We start from the raw sequence: 23,075 nt of genomic DNA on the forward strand, positions 1-23,075 counted from the left end.
CTGGATCGCCTCCACTTTATTTACTTGGGGTTTGATGACACCTCGCCCAATACGGTACCCCAGGTAACGGGCCTCTTCCAGACCCAGTGCACATTTTTGGGGGTTCGCTGTCAACCCTGCTGCCCTCAGGGAGTCTACCACTGCTTGCACCTTGGCCAGGTGACTCTCCCAATCGTTACTATAAACTATGATGTCATCCAGATAGGCTGAGGCATATCTCCGGTGAGGTTTTAGCACGAGATCCATTAACCTCTGGAATGTGGCGGGAGCCCCATGTAGCCCAAAGGGGAGTACCACGTACTGAAAAAGCCCATCAGGGGTAACAAAAGCGGTCTTCTCTTTGGCCCTGTCAGTAAGGGGTACCTGCCAATACCCTTTTGTCAGGTCAAGGGTGGAGAAGAACCTAGCCTGTCCAAGTCGTTCTATCAACTCGTCAACCCTGGGCATGGGATAAGAATCAAATTTGGACACCTCGTTCAACTTCCTAAAGTCATTGCAGAACCGTAGGGAACCATCAGGTTTGGGAATCAACACAATAGGACTCGACCAGTCACTTTTAGACTCCTCGATAACCCCCAGGTCTAACATCTGCCTGACTTCTTCGGATATGGCAAGCCGGCGCGTTTCCGGGACCCGGTAGGGTTTTTGGTGTACCCGGATGTGGGGTTCGGTTACGATGTCATGCTTGATGACTGAAGTACGTCCTGGTAACTTAGAGAACACATCCACATTTCGGAGCACAAACTCCTTCGCTTCCTGAATCTGGGCCCTGGAGAGGGACTCCGGGATCTGTACTTCAGGCACCTTGGCATCGGGTACACCTACCTCCGGTGTCACCTTCTTGGGGACAGACGCTTTTTCTACTCCCACGGCTATCATTGACTCTCTTTCCCACCATGGCTTTAGGAGGTTTACGTGGTATATCTGTTCGGGTTTCCTCCTCCCCGGCTGAGATACCTTGTAGTTAACCTCCCCCACTTTCTCCATGACCTCATATGGTCCTTGCCATTTTGCCAAGAACTTGCTCTCAACGGTGGGCACCAGAACTAGCACTCTGTCGCCTGGGTTAAAGGTCCTGAGTCTGGCTGACCTATTGTAGACCCTAGACTGGGCCTCTTGTGCCCTTGTCATGTGCTCCTTTACAAGGGGCATTACCGCCGCTATGCGGTCCTGCATAAGGGAGACGTGTTCTATCACACTACGGTGGGGGGTCCTCTCCTGTTCCCAGGTCTCCTTGGCTATATCCAAAAGCCCACGTGGGGAACGGCCATATAACAGCTCAAAGGGTGAGAAACCCGTGGAGGACTGGGGAACTTCACGTATGGCAAACATCAAATAGGGCAACAAACAATCCCAGTCCTTCCCATCCTTGCTGACCACCCTCCTTAGCATCCCCTTCAAGGTCTTGTTAAACCTCTCGACTAGGCCATCTGTCTGAGGATGATACACAGAGGTGCGGAGCTGTTTAACCTGCAGTAACTTACACATCTCCTTCATTACCCTAGACATGAATGGGGTACCCTGGTCAGTCAAGATTTCCTTGGGGAGGCCTGTGCGTGAGAATACCTGGAACAGCTCCCTAGCAATATTTTTGGAGGAGGTGTTCCTTAATGGAATCGCCTCGGGATACCGCGTAGCGTAGTCCAGTATAACCAGGATGTATTGGTGCCCCCTTGAGGATTTGACTATGGGGCCAACCAGATCCATTGCAATCCGTTCAAATGGCACCTCTATGATTGGTAGCGGGACCAAAGGACTCCTGAAGTGGGACACCGGGGCAGTAAGTTGACACTCAGGGCAGGAGCTACAATACCGGTTTACCTCCTCCCACACCCCGGGCCAGAAAAATCTCTGCAGGATCCTCTCCCGGGTCTTCTCAGCACCTAAGTGCCCTCCCAGCACATGTTTGTGTGCCAACTCTAGCACCAGCCTACGGTGAGATTGGGGTACTACAAGTTGCTCAACCTCCTCACCCCGTATCTGGTCGACCCTGTATAACAGCTCCCCAACAATCACCATTCGGGGGTATATTTTGTCAGCCCCTGGTATTTGGAGTACCCCATTTATCACCTTAACATTCTCCCGTGCTTTAAACAAGGTAGGGTCCTGTAGCTGTGCAGCCCCAAAATTCTCACGGGAAAACTCAAGGTCCGGCATGTCGGCCACCTCCTCGTGGCCCTCGACCTCACCAGCTAGGACCTCTAGGGGAGAGAATTCATCACATGGGGTCACCCCTACTGCTGGTGTGGGTACATCGGCCTCAAAGGGTTCAGGGGCCAAGGCCGGACATACCTGACGTCCATTATCTGCAACAGCACCTGAGGTGGGTCTTCGTCTCCAGAGGTCCCAAAACACCGGTAAGTCTCTGCCGATAATAGCCTCATGAAACAGGGTCCCCACCACCCCCACTTCATGGGTAATAGTACCACAAGGTGTATGCAGGTTGATGACAGCAGTGGGATATTCGCGAGTGTCCCCATGTATACACAACACTCCCACTTTACGCCCACTGTACAGTCCAGGATCAACCAAAGTTCCCCGCACCAGAGTAACCAGACTCCCTGAGTCTAGCAAGGCTTCCACCGTGTGACCACCGATTGTGACCATACACACTTGGGGTTCTGCATCCGTGACTGACTCGGCAGCCAGAACCGGCCGGGCAAACAGTGACATTCGCCGGGTCTGGTTGCAGTCCATTGGCTCCACTGACAGGGGACAGTTGGCAGCAATATGGCCCATTTCATGGCATCGCCAGCACTGGATACGGCTATGACCTCTGTCACGAGCCTCACTGGGTTTCTGTGTATCCAAGCCCCCCAGTGTACCCCCTCCCAACCTGACCTGTTTCCCTTTTTCTGCAGTAGCAGTCCTACCAGATGGTTTAATGGCCTTGTCACTGGCACTGCTTCGTGTGGGAGGGATAAGTAGAAGATCCTCCGTAGCCCAATATCTCTCTACTAGGGACACGAGTTCCTCAGCATTTGTGGGACCGGCCTGTCCAACCCACCGCTGGAGCCGAGAGGGCAGAGAACGGGTGAACTTGTCAAGAACCACTCTCTCGACCATCTGTGCTGGGGTGCAGTCATCGGGTTGTAGCCACTTCCGGACAAGATGGATCAGGTCATGCATTTGGGAGCGCGGGGGTAGTTTTTCAGAGTATGCCCACTGGTGGACCCGGCTGGAACGAACTTGAACGGTGACCCCAAGACGAGCCAGAATCTCCGCCTTTAGCTGGGGGTACTCACGGGCCTCCGTTTCACTCAGGTCGTAGTAGGCCTTCTGCGATTCGCCGGTCAGGAACGGTGCCAGGACATCTGCCCACTGCTCAGCTGGTAACTCCTCTCGCTCAGCTACTCGCTCGAACACAGTGAGATAAGCCTCCACGTCGTCGGTCGCCGTCATCTTTTGTAAAGCCTTCTGCACTGCAGCCCGTGCGGAATGCTGGACAACCGGGTACCCTTGCAGACCAGTATGGGACCCCTCAGTAGTCGTCGCTTGCGGTGCTGCCATAACGCCAGAAAACTTTTCCATCATCAGCTGGAACATGGCTCGGGACTCTTCCTGCTGCTGGCGGGACCTCTCCTCCTGCAGCTGGAACATGGCTCGGGACTCTGCCTGCTGTTGCTGGAGCATGGCTCGGGACTCTGCCTGCTGTTGCTGGAGCATGGCTTGCTGCTGTCGGGACCTCTCCTCCTGCTGCTGGAGCATGGCTTGCTGCAGCTGTCGATTAGCCTGGGAATCTTCCTGCTGCTGCTGCCAATTAGCTCTGGCCTCCTCCTGCTGCTGGCGGGATCTCTCCTCCTGCTGCTGGAGCATGGCTTTAATAAAGTCCTCCATCTTGGCTTTATCCTGCAATTTGCCTGCTGCTTTCACCCAGGCCATGCAATGTTGCAGGATGTAGCGAGCCTTTCAGGTGTGTGTCTTTTTGAACTGCCCGCAATCCGAAGCACCATATGTGGGAGATTTGGCCCAGTAGAGACCGTGGTAGCGGGGTGCTGTGATGCAGTTCAAGACAGTGACACCAAAGTACAGTCCAAAACAGGTCTCGCCTGTGTTTATTGTAGCAGCAAAATAAAACAGCCTTTACATTCAGGCATTAAACAAACAAAATCCTACCCGTCAGGGTGCTAACTATACAGGTGTTCACTAACTCACCACTATACAAAATCACTTGGCTGCTCCAGGCACAGAGGTCAGGGCTGTGTGCTCTCCAGCCTCCTTCCAGAGAGAGACAACACTTCCAGCTCTGCTGAGCAGTTTAAAAAAAAGACTGATTGGGCTGCTCCCATCACCTGTGTCCAAGGTGCTGGACACCCAACCTCAGCACTAAGGCCTTGCATAATAGCAAAACCTAGGGGAAACATACCGCCCACCCACAGTTAACCCCTTCAGTGTCTCACAGTGGTCAGACACTCTCTGATCCATCTAGTTCTGTGAGCTGACAATTTAGTTACATTACCAGGGCCTACACTTTTATTTAGCTTCTGAACATTAACTAGTATAGCCCCGGTACCCCTGAGGACGCCACGTGCAGTGGCGAAACATGTCGGGGGGGCTAGTCTGTGATTTACTATTTTAGACTCAGCAGAGTGCCGAAGTGGTCCGCAATCTAGCGCTTATACAAATCGAATGTGTGATGGAATGACTGGAAACTATCTATAGGGCAAGAGATAGGAATTTTACTCCCACCTCCCCCCCCTCCCCTTAGCTGGTTGAGGCCATGCAGTAGGAGTGTTGTTGGGCTTTGGATGTACCGCATCACAGTCTACATATAGGAGATCTGAGGGATCATATGGGAGTGAGACCACACAGCTGGGTTATAATCTTATGACCAATTGCCCTATATGTTCCACACCATCACCCTTTTCCATCTTTGTGCATCTGTCTGATAGTTTTAGAATTTCACCTATAGTTAAATGATCTCTGATCCATCACTGATTTTTTTTTTTTAAAACTAATTAGAAATAAAAGTTAAATTTTATGTGACAAATGGGTGGTACTGTCCTTACAGGACAAATCCAGTTTCCTTCTTGATATTGAACAGAACATACACCCAGTCACCCTGGTCAAAACAAATAGCTTGATCATCAATTCTTTGTTAACTAGTATCTGACACATAGAAAAAGGTAGATGAGAGATGATGAGGTCCATGAGATGCATTTAATACACAATGGGGGACATTTCTACTAGTCAAATTGTCTAATTTTTGTAGTTTTTGCGAGTTTTCGCTGCGACTTTTGCTGTCATTTTTCGAGTGCACCTTGGTCTGCACCATGTGCAGTGTGCCTTATGCATCTTTATTTTCCAGATGTTCCATGCGACTTTTCACTTATGTTTCGCTTTTTTTGCTTATTGTTTTGACTTTTTAGGAACAAATCTGCACCTGGTCCAGGGCAGGTGCAAAGGAAGGATTTTTTTATGGACCCTATTTTAACATGTAAATTGGAATTATTTGAAAAATCTTGTTTGAAAAATCTGAAATTTTAGCATTTACATTTTTTAAGTTTACTGGTTATTTCTAAGGGAGAGGTCAAATGTAGCGTTTTAATTGCACTTTGAAACCTATTACAACAGCTGAGGAGAGGTAATTTGCCCAATTACATTACTGTTAACATTTGCATTTACAAACATGTTAACATATATGTTTAGAACATATAATTTAGCGAGTTTATAACATGCAATGGTTACATCTTAGTCTCCTAATTTCCTATTAAGAATATTTACTAAGGTATCTAACTTGGAATAATTCCTATTTAGTATCAGACAGTCTCTTTATCTCTGTTAGGGAAGCCCATTTTTCACTGAATTGTTTTACATGTAATACCTCACCTCCGGTAGTTAATATCTTTTCATATCTATAGTAGGTGGTAAGTATCTCGATTATATTTTTCAGGAGTGGAGGTTCACACTGTTCCATTTTGATGTAAATTCAGCACAAGTGGCTGTGAAAAGTTTATCTATTATCAATCTTATTTTTATTGAAATGACCTCAGCAGCCAGATTCAGCAATGCTACCTGTGGGCTGGGCAAATCTCAATACCAGATATGTTAGTGACAATAGTAAAAATACTATCCCAAAGTTCCTTTATTCGGGGGCAAGACCACAGAACATGTTAAATGGCAGCCGTCCTCCCACTCCTCTCCAACATTTATCACTATAAGTATGAATCCAGTAAGTAGGCAGTACTCCAAAGAAAATAGAAAGGGGTGAGTCTTTTATTCCATCAGTACAACGTATCGGTGTAGGCACACACCTTTGTCAAGCCAGACAAGCTTGACAAAGGTGTGTGCCTACACCGAAACATTGCATTGATGGAATAAAAGACTCACCCCTTTCTACTTACTTCGGAGTGCTGCCTACTTACTGGATTTATATATTGGGACCCCAGCCAAGGGGTTTCGGGCTATTTGCACCCACCCAGGTTTGTGCTGCTCTGAACTTTCCTTTTAAGTATGGGAAGACACTGCAGGAAACAGAAAGAAGAAACTATTCATAAGTCCTGCCTGACCCTAAAGTCAGAAGATTTATGGTCCCGGGGCAACTGAAATTGTGTACACCAGTACTGATAGAGACAGGTTGGAATTATATCTGTGAAATGCTGTATTTTTATTAATATCAGTAAATTAGAGAATTTGTTATTTTGTTATCCTGAGTATATTTAAGAATCATTTCTTTGTCTGAATAATCCTTTAAAGACTTTCTGCGTTTTACAGTACAAGGTTTTTCCCACCTAATCTTGTAATTCTTCCATGGCGGCATGCAAGTCAAAAAGTATTTAATTTTGCATGTTGTACTTGGGAAGTGGGAAAAAAAATGCAGTGAAATTAACGAAAAAACACATTTGAGAAAATTTCTTGTGGGCAATGTTTCTTTATGGTTTTCACTGTGTGCTGAAAATTAGTAATCAGTACAATTACTAATGATGAAATCAGTACAATACTAAATTTATATTGGTTTTAGATTTGGACATATTCTGATTTACCTTTTCATAATTTGTTGTATGGAGCTTTGTTAAGTGTCATTATTTTGTAAGGCGAGCTAACGTTTTTATTACTACCATTTTGGGAAGTGTACGACCTTAAGCTCATCATTAATTATAATTTTTGTGATTTGCAAAGTCTCCAAAAAAGGCAATTTGGACATATAGGTGCTATTTTCTGTTATGGGTTCACCACTGGTTATATCTTTTGATAGATTGGGATACCTAACATGTTTATGATTTTTATTTATGATGTTTATTTTTATATCACTTCTAGGGTAAGGCAAGTGTTTTGAAATATTGGGTTCTTTTGTTTTTTTTATTTTTAATTTTTTTTCTGTTTGTAAACATCCCCCTGGTACTGTAGGGCAGGGATGGGCAATTAATTTTCCCATGGGGCCACAGCAGAAATTGAAATGGTTAGGGAAGGGTGGACGAATATACTTAACTCAGTTCTACCCAATACCTTTATACCGTTTACAGCATATAACCTATCCCAACAAAACGGTAAAATAAAACATTACAATGAAATGGAGGACCTAATTTCATCATTATTTAATGGTGGGGATAGGGCCACTCAGGGATAGTTAGAAGGCTGAGTGTGGCCCATACAATGCCCAGATCAGCTCTAGGGAGTCTGATCCTTCCTACCATATACTGCAGTCATACGGTTTGATCAAAGATTGGCTTACAATCTTCAGAACTTTTATACAGTCTCTGGCCTCATGGCGATGGATCGTTGCACCCTCATGATGTCATGAAGAACAAAGATCCCTGCCAAAATGTTGGTGCCTGCGCCCACTTTTTAATGCAGCAAACACCAAGGATGTTTGAAGAGAGCTCAGACTGTGATGTACTGTACTACTAGGTCACTTGCTGTTAAGGTGTTAACATGATGTGTTTTGATGTATACACAAAGAAATCCAGGACCACTACAGGCAATGGCTATTGGAAAGTAAAACTGCAGCTTTACTCAGCAAAGTGCTACTATGAGACCCTCCTTCCAAGATAAAAATATTAAGAATTACAGAACTGGGCTGTCAAGATTAGAACCCCCTTGAAAATTTTTAATTAGTTTAAATGGTTATTTCCTGCAAAGTTTGGTATTCAAAACCTCCAATTTTCCTGCAAGCTCAAATTCAATTATGTTTATATGTTAAATCCCCTTTGCATGTTTAAAGAAAGAAACTAATAAATTAAATAGATCACATTTAGTTAAAAACTTCATAAATATTGTAAATTGTGTTCAAAAGCATCCAGAAGTTCTGTATCCAATAAAGATAGTATATCACCACTGCTAAAATCTATCTCTCATAACAATTGGCATTTATGCAGTAACACACAATATCCTTAGAAACAATGTGATTCCTTACACAGCACTGGACTCCACTGATGGACAGCTACTAAATAAGACATTAAGAATCCATACAAAAATGTATCATGAGCTCAAGAATTATGATTTGCTGGATATATGACCTGATCATTAGTCACTTTTATGAGACATGAGTAAAAATATGATATTCAAGCATTTTGGAAAGAATATTCACTTATTGTGCTTTTGTTTATAGAGCAGCCTAAAATGATGATAGTAGAGTGCCATATATAATATCTACTATACAGATTACTGTATTCATGATAATATGTTTCATACATATCACTTATCCTATATATTTTGTAGCATATTACTTTAAAAAGCGTCTAAAGGCAGTTTTGACCAAAAGCTGCTGACAGTGTTAGGTAGCAGCCCTGTAGATCTGTGTAACCATACCATTGTGTAAGCAGTTAGTAGCATCAGTACTGTGAAAACTGTGTTCATGTTCCAGGATTGCAGGTGCATTGAGGGCACTAGGAGAATAATTGCATTTTTCTCAGCATTGTTGCTACTAACAATACACACAAATGTATACTTACTCAGATCTCCAGGGTTTCTACCCAGCACTATCTGAAACTTTGTATGGTCAAAACTGCTGGAAAACTGAGAAAAATTATTATCTGGCAGGTGCAGAGGGTGATTCAAAATATTAAATAATGTCTACAGCAGCAGAAGGGTATAAGGGAAACCCCTGATACAGACATGAAACGGGCCTGAGGCTGTACTCACAACTCTCCTGCAAACTGCTCACAGTTTTCACACTACTGCAAATCACTGGCCAGGAGTAACATCAAATACCACGCCAAACAGGAAAAGTGAGTGTAAAGCTTTTAGATTTTTTTTTTTTACATCAGCGTGTGATCTCTGTCAAAAAACCTCAGTTTCAAAGACAACCTATTTTGTGTCAGAATAATGAAACATACTACGTTACCTGAGACCATGGAGAAAAGTACCAAGCTCCTTGGGGATGAATAAGTACAGACTGAAATGTAGATCTTGGACAATCATGCTGTTGACAGACTTTTCCAAGCTCCACACTTGGTTTATCTAGGTGTGAACATCTTCTTGTGAATAGATCTCTTGTTTTCCCTGAGACATGCTTTTCTATACATTGAAATGTTCTTTTCTGAACGCCTTTGCCGCATGTAACAGAGCACTAACGAAAAAAAACAAATGCACAAACTTACCACAAAAATAGACATGAATTATAAGAAGAAACTACTAAAATAGGTATTCTGATCTGATCCTTTTATGGACTATCAACATATAGTGAATCCCACTAGAGGTGTCCCTGCAGAGCCGACAGACACAACTTAAACCTGCTTTTTTGGTTATGAATAGCAGATTCACATGCCCCCCCAATCTATCACCTTCTTATCACCAAAAATGTAATTGTTGCATTGCCAGGAACACTGGTAGTGGATCCTCTATACCACCACAATGATGTAAGCTGGCAACTTGGGCCCGCCGCAAAGCAGGTTGGACTTGCTGCGGCGTGGTGCCACCAGGTTGTTCCGGTGCGCTACTTTGTCCGCGGCCAAGGCGCAGTACAGAATTGTAAGGCAGGAGGTCGAGATGGGCAGCACAGAATCGGAGATGGGGATGTAGCAGTAGGCCAGGACAGGCAGCACAAGATTAGAGTCAATAACGGAATCGGGGTCACAACAGGAAAATTGGAATACAAGCAGAGGGCATAGACAAGCTTTCTCTAGGGCTGTGAGGCTGAGGGACATGATAAGCCTTCTGTTCTACCACTGAAGGGGATATTCACAATGTGGTAAAAATCTTCTTCTGCAGAGGTATCCACATTTTCTCAGTTAAAGAGATTGTTTTGTTCTCTTGTGTCTCAGAACAGATTAATGGGGTGCTAGGCATCAAACCTTCACCAATCAGGTCATCCGGGACGGTGTTGACAGCCAAGAAGCTGTCAAGACTACAGTAATAAGACATTTATATGTTTCTTTTAATTAATACCTTTGCACAAAACCTTTTCTCATATAGCTTTTTTGAGTATAGCTGCTGTCCAGCATAAATAGCTTTTTATTTTTCTTGTCAGGTATGTTGTATGATGAGTTTCTATTAGTGGGAAGAAGTGACACTTTAAATTTTGCTACTGTGGTGAAGAAAATGGTCTTTTTCAATAATATATTTTTGGAGGACGACAAAGGAATTTTTTCCCCATTTTTTCCATTACTGGCTGCATGTCATAACAATAGTATACTGTAATCACAATTGTAGGGTGACAATGTCTTACAGAGGAACCTGGGGCACCCATAGATTAGATGCCGTGTTCGCAACAGGATATAGCATCTAAGGATTTAACTGCCAGGATGAAAATTCCTCTGAGCCTGGGGACTCCGGCGCCCAGGCTAAGAAACTCTTATATAAACAGTGTATGTGGCAGTAAGATTCTAATTACAAACATTTTTATTTTCACTGGAGAACCCTACAATTGTTAAATAGGCATGCAATTTGTTTGCCAACAATTTTATCCAAAAACTAAAAATGATGAAAAATACAATGTTGTTAAAAAAATGCTGTTCAAGCTTTCAAGGCCATCTGCCATCATCATACCATAAAGTTTAGAACATGCATGCTAGAAGCAACAGTGTAAAGTAATAGAGCTATATGATATAGACTATAAATTTGTATATATCAATGTATAATACCTCTTAAAAGGTTACTCCCTCTTGGATTAATCTTTGATAATGATAAAGGTTGCCAAAGTATAAAAAATGAAAGCTGTATTTTTAATGTATCCCAAATCTAAATTTAGACCTCTATCTATTATGCTAATATGCTTAGCTGTTCATATTCTCATGACTAAATTTGCGTTTGATCTTGCAACCACTTTTCAAATCAGTCTGCAGTATGGTAAATCCATAACTAGGATTACCGTAGTAAAAGTACATACCCCAGTGTTATATTATAGAGAAAATATCTAGGAAAGAACAATGGCTTTCACTTGGAGTACTAATGTGACAAAGGTAAAAAAGCATAGATTGAAGTGTATTTCTCAATGATGGATACAAGGGGTGGATTAAGACTACCAGGAACCCTGAGCTGTATGAATATTATAACCCCTACAAGTTTAGAATTTACTTCCTACATATGAAACTAGAATCAAGCTTTTTGGGGAACGGAGGATGCAGGGGCGTTGCTAGGGTCTCAAAACATCCGGGGCACGGGCCCCAGGAATTTTGAAATAAGTTACTGTACTTCTTTTACCCATTTTAAACCTGTAGTCAATATACTAACAATGTAAAATGTTCAATACACCAACCCACACATAGCACAACCAATAAACCATCATAAAATGCTGTACAAACTTTGGGGAACAGTTGGCATAAGCAATTCATAAATATATCATAAAATTGATTAAAACTTACCAGAATAAAGATTCTGCAAACGAAAGATGCATTGTTTGTGGTTCCTGAAGGTCTCATTACCATGAATTATCTAGAATCCATGTTTCTTTTTAATTTTGTAGTAAAAACTAGCTCATTTAAATGCAATTGTTGGAGGAGTAATATGAGTCTGTTATATGGTTTGGACAGAACACATTCAATCTACTGTAAGATAATGTGAAGTAGGAAAAAAACGTCATAAAAAAGTGCCATTGCTGAAAGTAGCCATAACAATAGGAATCTACCTTACACTGCACTTGAATAAATGTTCACTTTAAGGGCTCATTCAAACATGTATGTGGTGCATCTGCAAAAAATACATCTGCTTTCTATTTGTTTTTTGTCAGTATTATATCGACCGCCGTTTATTTTCACATATGATCTACTTAGCAAAAGAAAAAGGACATGTGAATAGCCAGAAAGACAATTAAGGGTCAGTATGCTATCTTTGCAGCATAATGATGTGAAAAATGGATGAATCATTATACAACAGGCTTAGCTCTTTGAATGCATCCTACAGTCAAAATAGATATCATGACCTACAGTAACAAGAGAAGCCGTTGAGAACCATTTATTAAATATACTGCAAACCTATGTGCCAAACATAATATCACAACATAGTATACAAAAATGTTGTTAATTTTGCACAACCAACTGACTTCACTACAATAATAAATTTGAAGGGTAGATAAACTATTTCTTGTGAACTAGTAGGTGACGCCTTTTGTGTTTATTGGCAAAACGATCAATGACGGCTTCATCTGTAATTGAATTGAGGATTTTTTTCTCTACTGAAAGGATGGCTAGATGATTGAGTCTGGACTGACCCATTGTCTGTCTTAGCCAGTTATGAAGTCGTCGTAGTACTGAAAATGACCGTTCACAGCTGCAGCTACTTACTGGGATAGTCAAGACTATTTGAATAACTTTCTTTAGCGTTGGAAACATAAGTGGATCCAAGTCATCATACAGAGTGTTCATTGTGAAATTTGTTTCAACTTCATATTTCCTTGACAAAAATTTTTTTGCCACAAGCACTTCTTCTTGTTGTAGTTCAATTTTATAATGTTTAGCCAATGCATGCAAGTCAGAGGAAAGAAAATTTTTGGATTGTGGATTGCATGCTTGAATCCCATTGAGAATGTCTGGTTTTATGCTAGAAAATCGGTTGTCCAGTTCAGAGAGCATTCTGTCTAAACATGGATAAAATAAATGTTGTGTTAGTGCATCTAGCATATTTAGCTCTTCCCTCATGCCACATGTTGCTTGAGCTACAAAGTCATCCATTTTTTTCTGTTTTCTCCGTGGTGCTTTGGGTTCTGGAATGGGTATGTTGTTTGCATTAAACAAAGCTACTGATTCATTGTATATTTCAGTTCCTTTTTCAAGTGTTCTCATATTGTATAATGTTTGGTACACTGCCTCTTTATAATTAACTGCAGTTGCTAAGTCTAAATCTTCTTTTTGCAGTAATCTATGGAAACCTTCGGTTGTAGACAGAAGGGAATTAAACATAAACAGGCAAAAAACTGTAGACAACTTTTTCATGCAAATGAGTAATCCCATTGCGACAGGTGATCTTATTTCTGAAAGGCATTGAACAACAGGAGAGTAATTTACAATAACTGCCTTTACGGATCGAATCTGGCAGGACCAGCGGGTGTCTGAGAGTTGGACAAGCTGGCTTGCACCTAACCCTAAACTGCTCTGAACATCAGTAAATTTGTTATGATGTACAAGGGAGGTTGTAAAAAATGCATATAATGTTTCTAAAGTTTCAAAAAAATCCTTAGCTTCTGGTACTGCTTTGCAGGTATAACAAAGAACAAGATTTAGCTCATGGGCATAGCAATGAACATAGATGGCTTCTGGATGATTTTCTTGAAATTTGGCTTGTACCCCACCACTTATGCCACTCATAACAGCTGCACCATCATAGGTTTGTGCAACACACAGTATCTTTTCTAATCCATGTTCCCTGAGACTATTCTCTATGGAAGCTGCTATAGTCTGGGCATCAAATTCTTTTAACTCTTTGAATCCAAGAAAATGTTCCGTAGGTACGCCATTTTCAGGTGTAACACATCTCACACAAAGTGCTAATAATTTTCTGTAGCGACCATCCCTGGCTTCATCAGCCATTACAGAATACATTCCTGCTTTCTTAACATTGCTAACTAATTTGGCAATAACTTCATCTGCACAGGACTCAAGAATTTCATTTTGTGAAGATGGAGATGTGTAGGTAGCATTATTCGGTGGACTGTAGTTTTGTAGAAAGGGGTCAAATGTCTTCAATAAATTTAAGCACTCTAAAAAGTTCCCTTTATTTAGACTGCCATCAGTCTCATCATGGCCATGAAAGGGTATTCCACTTCGGCCAAAAAATTGCACTATGCCAATTAGCCTGGCCATATAGTCACGCCTCTCCCTTATCTGACTCTCTGAAGCAATATTAAGCTGATCTACTATGCTTCCATGTTTTTGATAGTCTTTAAATGCACACCAGCCCTGTGTACTAGATATATGTGATGTTGAAAGTTCATGTTCTTTAAAAGAATCCAGAGCTCGCTTCCAATTTTTGAAGCCTCCATGACTAAGTAATGCATCTTTATTATATCGTTTCTGTTGATGACCAAATTGTCTACATGGGAAACAAAAGGCTGCATTTTGCTCAACAGAATACTCAAGCCAGCTATGCTTCTCAAACCAGTGATATTGGAAAGAACGTTTACGCTGCCCATATTGTTCAAAAGGAAACTGTGCTAGCTTCGGTTGCATTGGGCCTTTCTCACGTTCACCAAGATCTGAGGGCAAGACTGCACTTGTCAGGGCTTTAGATCTGCATGCTGGTTCTGTATCCTCTATCTCATCTGTCTCAGTTGCAGAGTTAGAACTGTGCTGTGCTTCATTTTGTTTTCCCTGTTCCTGGGATATGGTGCGTGTAGCTAAATTTTTTCCAGGAAAATAACTTCTAATATCCATATTTAACTATATGCTGCACTGACATAAAAAAAAAAGAAAAGAGAAACTGATTCCTATATATATATATATATATATACTGTGGGGAAACTAATTATTTCATACACTGATGTTTTTGCAAGTTTCCCACTAACAAACAAGAGATCTGTAATTTTTATCATACAATTTATAACTTTTTTATTTTTCCATGTAGAGAGCTCCGGCCAGCTTGTTTTCTGCATAACAAATTGCACTTCATAGTGATGGTATTTGATATTCCATGCCGTATACTGGGAAGCGGGAAAAAAATTCTGAATGCAGTGAAAATGATGAAAAAACACATTGCGCCATTTCTTGCGGGTTTGGATTTTACGTCTTTCACTGTGCGCCCTAAATGACAGGTCTATTTCATTCATTGGGTCAGTATGATTACGGGGATACCAAATTTGTACAGGTTTTATAATGTTTTCATACATTTACAAAAATTAAAACCTCCCGTCCAAAAAAAAATTCTTTATTTTGCCGTATTCTGGCGCTAATAACTTTTTCATACTTTGGTGTAAAGAGCTGTGGGTGGTGTCATTTTTTGCGAATTTTGATGACGTTTTCAATGCTTTTATTTTTAGGACTATGTGACCTTTTGATCACTTTTTATAGAATTTTTTATTTTTTTCAAAATGGAAAAAATGTCATTTGCAACTTTGGGCGAAATTTTCCGTTAGGGGGGTTAAACACAGTGAAAAAACGTTATCATATTTTGATAGATCGGGCATTTTCAGACGCGGCGATAACTAATGTGTTTATGATTTTTACTGTTTATTTATATCAGTTCTAGGGAAAGGGGGGTGATTTGAATTTTTAGGTTTTTTTATTATAATTTTTTTTTAACTTTTTTATTTTTAATTTTTACTATTTTTCAGACCCCCCTAGGGTATGATCCTACCATATACTGCCATACTACAGTGGCACAATGTAACAGATAGCCTAAAACATGATAGCCTCAGATCTTTGAGTGACCCGAGGCTGTCTTGGCAACGGATCGCTGCTCCCTGATGACGTCACGGAGAGCGACGATCGGAGCCAAGATGCCGGCTGCGATCAAAGGGTTAACAACGGATGTTTGCTTCATTGTGAAGCAAGCACCCAGTGAGTATGAAGAGGGCTCAGCATGTGCAATAATTTGTACAGGTACGTCTTATTGCGCTATGGGGTTAAAAGACAAATTCTTGCTGGTTGGTTGATTAAATACTTATTTCATGCAATAAAATGCTAATTTATTATTTAAAAATTATACAGTGTGATTTTTTTTGTATTTTTTTAGATTTTGTCTCTCAAAGTTAAAGCGACCTATGAAAAATTTTTTAGACCTCCTCATTCTTTGTAGGTGGGAAAACATGCCAAAGCAGCAGTGGATCAAATTCTTATTTACCCCTATATACACAAGTACTGTGAATAACTATGTACAACTAAAATGGGTTACCCTGAATGATACCGCATTAGACACTGGGGTCAACTGATGTAAGGCTCCCCATCAGTCATATTAAAAGTTAAAATGTATTTTTAGGGTTTTATTCAACTTAGTCCCTTAGCAAACAAGCCATTTTAGATCTTCAGGACGCAGCCAGATTTTTCAAATCTGCCATGTGTCACAATACGTAGATATCATTTAACCCCTTAAGGACGCAGGGTTTTTTTCGCTCATTTCTCACTCTCCACCTTCAAAAATCCATAATTTTTTCATTTTTTCGTGTACAGAGCAGTGTGCAGGCATTTTTTTTTTCGTGCATAATAAATTTCACTTTCCTGTGATGTTATTTAATATTCCATGCCGTATACTGGGAAGCAGGAAAAAAATTCCAAATGTGGAAAAATGTTTAAAAAATGCATGTGCGTAACATTCTTGTGGGCTCAGTTTTTACGACTTTCAGGGCACGTTCACACGTTGCGTTTTGACCTGCATTTTCATTGCGTTTGTTACGCATATACAACAGCTGAAGAGAGGTGTTTTGCCTAATTACATCACTGTTAACATTTCCGTTTACAAAACGCATCGTAAATGTGATGTTAACGCATGCGTCAACAACGTGTTAACATATGCGTTTTGTTAACGCATGTGTTAACATTGCATTTACAAATGTAAACGCTAATGTAATTAGGCAAATCACCTCTCATCAGCTGTTGTATATGCGTTTCAAACGCAATGAAAACGCGACCAAAACGCAACGTGTGAACGCGCCCTCACTCTGCGCTCCAAATAACACCTTTACTTTATTCTTTGGTTTGGTGCAATCGTGGTGATGAAATTTATATATGTATGCCCTATAGTCATATGTTTGTGTGTTGATTTTCACTTTTTCAGATTATATGTGATTTTTACAGTGGATGGGGCATTTAGGGGACTTTTACTATTTTTTATTAGCTATTATTTTTACAGTTTTTTTTTCTCTTGTACCTTCACTTCTCACTGTACCTCCACAATACAATGTATTAACCCCAGTGTAACCCCAGAATCCCCAGTGCCAAGGGCTATACTTGTCAGGGAATAGTGCACTTGTCAGATTCTGTGTATTGTGGGGGTACCATGGTGCCATAAAGTTTATTATGGCAGTACAATGTTCATATATACGGTTTATTCTGGAGTTACAGTGGTCAGTTTCTGAAAAAACCCTTATAACTACATAACACCTTATATCTGACCACAGTAACTTCAGAATAAACCGTATATATGAACATTGTACTGCCATAATAAACTTTATGGCACCATGGTACCCCCACAATACACAGTATCTGACAAGTGCACTATTCCCTGACAAGTATAGACCTTGGCACTGGGGATTCTGGGGTTAATACATCGTATTGTGGAGGTACAGTAGTGACTTATAGTTTCTTGTAGGGGTACAGTGCTCATATACATTTTGGTGGTTTAGTATATATCCTTGTATCTGACCACTGTACCCCCCTGTATATACACTGTACCCCACTGAATACACTGACAACTAAATCACATTACTGTACATTAAATTACATTACGAGCGCCCCCACAGCTGTTACCTCTCCTGTCACTGTCAGTCCACTGTACAAATGACAGAAACCTGTGGCGCGACGGAGATCACAGCAGCTGATTGGAGCTCAGCTAATTGTTGATGTTAAGCTGCATTGGCTGAGCTCCAATCATCTCCGACTGACCTCTCAGCTGCTGGGCAGATTAACTCATGCCGGGCTGAGCTCCAATCATCTCCGACGGACCTTTCAGCTACTGGGCAGATTAACTCATGCCGGGCTGAGTTTAGAGCCGGCAAGACATTCGGGGCACCGCTCTTTAGATCCGGGGCACGAGCCCATTTTGCCTGCTTTCCATCTGCAATTTCAAGACCTATGAAGAACCTTCCAAGGTCCTGAAATGGACCTTGTGGCTCTTTCTCAGTATAAAATTTGGTGGTTTGTTTGGGTGGCCATGGGTCCCCTAGGAGGCTGGGGCCCCAGGCTACTGCCCAAACCCATTTTATAATCCATTACTGGGCAGAAGTGATTTAAAATGATATGCTCACTTTATCTGTGTGAGTAAATAGCTTAACAATCATATATTTTTGATGTAGTGCAGTCTGGTCCTCTGGATACATATTCAGCACAGGTATACGGTGGAATGACCATTTAAAAATGCCAACACTGAACATTCTTAGGAAAATCAATAGGTGCATATGTATGTAGATGGCGCCAGTTGTTCTTCACAATATTCATCATTGTTTGCATTTCAAAGCTACTTTGACACTCTAGGAAATCTAAGTGAAAATAGCATATGCCATTATAAATGTTACTAATGGCACTGTCTTACCTTTGACCAGCTTGTCACCAACCATTGTAGCTCCTTGGATTTGCAGCGTTTAATATGACAATTCTCTTGAGTTTTGGGCTTAAACTCAGATGTGCAGGCCGAGTCATGGAGAATCTGAGCTTGTAGGAAAGGGTAAGAACTCTTGCAAACCACAGATCGCTTTCTCCAGCCTTTGCCACAGGTTTGAGAGCACTAATAACATAGCAATAACCGTGCATTAATGGTTATTTTCATTTGTAGTCTGTACATATGTTACAATGAGAGAACAGCAAAAATGCCCTAATATTATTATATGTTGTGTATAATACCAGCCTATTTCTGTGGCTTTTGACTTCTGTATATTACTGCAATATCTGCATTGCAGATATTTATATATCTGGTAGATATTTATAGAAGATCTACCCCTCTATTATAATACAGCACTAATATAAAAAAGGATACCTCTCAACCACTTAAGGCAGAGCCCTTTTCATACACTGTGGGTGTTTATTGCAAAATGCAGCAAACTCCCACCACTAACATCCGATAACATTTTGAGACCCCGTCAGACCGTTTTCGTGATTTGTGGGGGCCACCGATCAGCAATTTAGCCCCTATCCCGTTGATAGGGCCTAACTTGATTGGAGGGAAAACCTCTTTAAAGGGTTTAATATATTTGGGTTTCCATCCTGTCCTATTTGAACCGTGGATTAGACAAGATTAAATCCTGTCCTTTTAGATGAGAAAAGTCTTTCCCAAAAAGACTTTGGCAGCTCAAGCACATATACTTCGGCAGCTCAAACTTGTGTAACCATAGTATCTAATGGGAAAGGACAAAAACATTATAATGAATAGCAAATACGCTGGAGATAAAAAGTAGGGAACAACACACAATTTCCTAAATGTCAAGGTTATTGTGTATTCCTATGTGCAAATTTTCTAACGAGTGTAAATTAGCAGTATTTTAAGATTATTTCATAAATTGTATATAAATTCTGAAGCAAAGAATAAAAACAAACCATATTTAACTGGCAGCCTTATTTTCCTATTTTCACCGACCTGCAAAAATTGTGTTCCATTCCAAAGTGAATGAAACCCTCCAGCAGCAGGTTGGCTAGATCAGTGATTTTCAACCAGTGTGCCGTGGCACACTAGTGTGCCGCGACACATGGTCGGGTGTGCCGCGGGGAAAGTTCCCCAAACTATGGTGCCCCCTGTGTTTTGTTTCACGATGAGCAGTCACAGCTTCTTACAATGTAGGAGACGTGTACAATAACACATGCGCAACAAAATGACGTCACCGAGGCCGGTGCATCATCCATTTGCCCACCGCCAAGGTAATGCCCACCAATAATGCTGACTATATGAGCTTTTGCCTGAGTATATGAACTGTAGGCAGAATACTCAGCATATGAGCTGGTACTTTTAGTACTCCAGCAGTATACTGCATATAACAATGAGAAATGTAAAATGAGAAATACTATAGTCATGAGGCTGGAGTACTACAAATACCAGCTTATATGCTGAGTATATGAGCTGGCACTTGTACTCTGGCCTCATGGCCATAGTACTTCTCATTGTACCCCTTTATTTTGCAGTATATGAGCCACATAATAATCAGCACCATATACTAAAAACAGGGAGAAACTGAGAACTGTTGAGGAAGAGCTTCGTGTGCATCTTTCCACCATTCCTGCCAGGATATCCCTTTTGTGTTTATCGAAACAGGCCCAGGTTTCACACTGAGTGAGTAAAATAAATTTAGAATCTATATTATTAACTTTATGTATAATATGACTGTTTTAGTGTCATTTTGTGCTATTTTGGTTGGTGATGTGCCCCAGGATTTTCTAAGTATAAAAAGTGTGCCGCGGCTCAAAAAAGGTTGAAAATCACTGGGCTAGATCAAGGCCAAAGGGGTGAAGTTGGTGGTTCTAAGTCTGTGATTTGTAGAATATTCCATCACTCAATTTCCCCTGCCCATCATTAATTGGCGCTGGCCATTTCCCATGAGGCTATTTATACCTGCCTCTCCCATCTAACCCTGCCAGATCTTTGTGCCTCACAGCCTTAGAGAAAGCTCTGTTGCGATTTGCCTGCGTTCCAGTGTCTCCTGCGTTCCAGTGTCTCCTGCGTTCCTGACTCCCTCCGTGTTTCTGTGTTACCTGACCTCCTCCGTGTTCCCGTGTACCAATGTTCCTCCGTGCTGCTGTCATGTGTGCCGTGTTCCCGTACCCCTCTGCTTGGACCTCCTGTTGCTGACCCCAGATTGGACTCTGACGTTGCATCTATGCCACCTGCCCTGACCCTGTGCCTGGACTGTGACCTCAAGTTTGACTGCTGTTTCTGTACTTCAACCTACACCTGAGGAACAACCTGGTGGTACCACGCCGCAGCTTGTCCAATCCGCTTTGCGGCGGGCTCTGGTGAAAACCGGGTACCACTTAGACTCCGGTCCCAGGTAGTGGCTTGAGTCATCGTCCGCAGTGGTCCAGAGGATCCACATCCCGTAAGCCTGACATCCCCCAAGAAGACAGGTTGCCCTCAAATGACAAATACAAGAGAGGACAGGATAATGCAGAGATAATGCAGAGTTATCTAATTGTTAACTGCTGCTGGAATTGGTTGTCACTAGAGCACTGAACAGGATAAGGATCTGTCTTCATCATACAGGGTCTCGACTTTTTTGTGCATTTAAACTGAAAGCCCACTCTGTACAGTTTAAACCTATCATTAGCAGAACAAATCAAAAGGCTAGTTTCATTTTTGCAAATGAAAATGTTGTATGGATCCACAGTTCCTTTTAGTGATGAAAGCAACTTTAATTTATTTGGATCTGATGAGAAACAGTATGTTTGTCGACAAACTGGGGAAAGACGGAACAAAAAGTGTGTAAAGAACTGAACGGTGGTGGAGGAATGGCCCCACACAGCAAAATGGGTAAAGCCGTTCCTTGAAACAGGAAACATTAAAACAATGAAATGGACAGTCCAGAGTCTAGATCTAAACCCAATAAAAAACCTCAGGAAAATCCTTGGAGACAAAGAATGGCCAACAACAGTCAAAGCACTGAGGAAGAGACTGGAATGTTGGTGGACCAGAGCAATGTGAGAGACTAGTGATGTCCTGTGACCGTAGATGTTCTGAAGTAATTCAAACCAAACAACTGTACAACATTTCTGAAAAAATCAAGTCTTCATACATTGTTCTCCAATTTTGATCTACAGTGTATGTATGTTATAAGCATTTAAATGAAGAACAGTGGAATCTGGAAAAAAGTTAAATTAAAGTTACCCTAATTTACAAAATGAAATGTTTTATTACCTCTGACCAAGGTCCAATACTCCATGCTTGGGGACAGCTCTGAATATTACACGTTTGTCTGTTGGGTGGTGGCACTGTGGCACACAGTTTGTTAGGCACTGTTTCCATTTTGTAGTTTGCCTTCTGTTTACAAAAAATTTGTCTAAATTGTTCACCAGTTCCACATGTGTGACTACATGATGACCAGTTTCCAGCAGACCAACTGTTAAGAAAAAATTATAAATATTTTTTAGTTTCACTAGTACATGAAGGTAACTGCAATTTTAAAATTCACATGTTGTGCATGAAGCCTAGTCTGCAAGCATCATGTTAAAGAAAAGAGAGAAACTGAGCTGATTGATGCCTTGTGAAAGTATTCTGCCCCCCTTGAACTTTTCTACCTTTTGCCACATTTAAGGCTTCAAACATAAAGATATAAAATTATAATTTTTTGGTGAAGAATCAACAAAAAGTGGGACATAATTGTGAAGTGGAACGAAATGTATTGGATAGTTTAAACTTTTGTAAAAATAATAAACTGAAAGTGGGACGTGCTATATTATTTGGACCCTTTACTTTCAGTGCAGCAAACTCACTGCAGAAGTTCAGTGAGGATCTCTGAAAGATCCAATGTTGTCCAAAATCACTGATGATGATGATAAATATAATCCACCTGTGATGGGCGTTGCTGCATATCGCAGTAAAGACCCATCGTTAACACCCGCGGTGGGTGCTTGCACCGATCGTGGGTGTTAACCGCCGTCGCCGGCGGCACTTAACATGTGGCGGCGCATGGGCCACCTTACCCTCGATCGTCGCTCCCCCAAATGTCATCTCGTGAGACCCGAGGCTATCTGCTTTCTGAGTATTCGTTACAATGAGCCAGTGGCTCATTGTAACGTATACTGTGCTGAAATGCCATATACTGCAATACATTTGTATTGCAGTATATGGTAGGATCGATCGGACCATCTAGGGTTAATGTACCCTAGATGGTCTAAGAGATAGTGAAGAAAAAAAAAAGTTTAAAAATGTAAAAAGTTAATAAAATATTAAAAGTTCAAATCATCCCCCTTTCCCTAGAACTGATATAAAACATAATAAACAGTAAAAATCACAAATACATTAGGTATCACCGCGTCCCAAAATGCCTGCTCTATCAAAATATAAAAATGGTTACGGACGGCGGTGACCTCCGAGACGGGAAATGGCGCCCAAATGTCCAAAACGAGACTTTTACA

The 23,075-nt window shown here is 41.4% G+C and overlaps 2 protein-coding genes across 6 annotated transcripts in view; both read right to left on the reverse strand.

Moving 5' to 3' along the window:
• ADAMTS16 (ADAM metallopeptidase with thrombospondin type 1 motif 16) overlaps positions 1-23,075 on the reverse strand; it is a 360,296-nt gene that overhangs the window by 15,862 nt on the left and 321,359 nt on the right. The window contains exons 19-22 of one of the 5 annotated variants that reach the window (XR_011855811.1): positions 21,856-22,057; positions 18,553-18,744; positions 11,742-11,924; positions 9,407-9,508 (exon numbers count right to left, since the gene is read on the reverse strand). Coding sequence is in view for 3 of the 5 variants with exons in the window: in XM_072152917.1 (XP_072009018.1) it covers positions 9,284-9,508; positions 18,553-18,744; positions 21,856-22,057 (619 nt within the window). In the remaining 2 variants the exon portion in view is untranslated. Of the gene's footprint in view, positions 1-9,283; positions 9,509-11,741; positions 11,925-18,552; positions 18,745-21,855; positions 22,058-23,075 lie in introns of those variants that run through there. The other 4 variants (XM_072152917.1, XR_011855812.1, XM_072152918.1 and 1 more) reach the window with 4 other exon arrangements.
• Positions 11,931-14,744, reverse strand: LOC140133903 (zinc finger MYM-type protein 1-like). The gene has a single exon (XM_072154591.1). It carries the CDS (start codon positions 14,742-14,744, stop codon positions 12,453-12,455), a length of 2,292 nt encoding a protein of 763 aa, XP_072010692.1. The 3' UTR covers positions 11,931-12,452.

This window comes from Engystomops pustulosus, chromosome 5, assembly GCF_040894005.1.
Source record: "Engystomops pustulosus chromosome 5, aEngPut4.maternal, whole genome shotgun sequence".
Taxonomy (NCBI): domain Eukaryota; kingdom Metazoa; phylum Chordata; class Amphibia; order Anura; family Leptodactylidae; genus Engystomops; species Engystomops pustulosus.

Coding starts and splice junctions, on each gene's coding strand:
- LOC140133903 (XM_072154591.1), bottom strand. CDS start 14,744: ATGGATATTAGAAGTTATTTTCCTGGAAAAAATTTAGCTACACGCACC.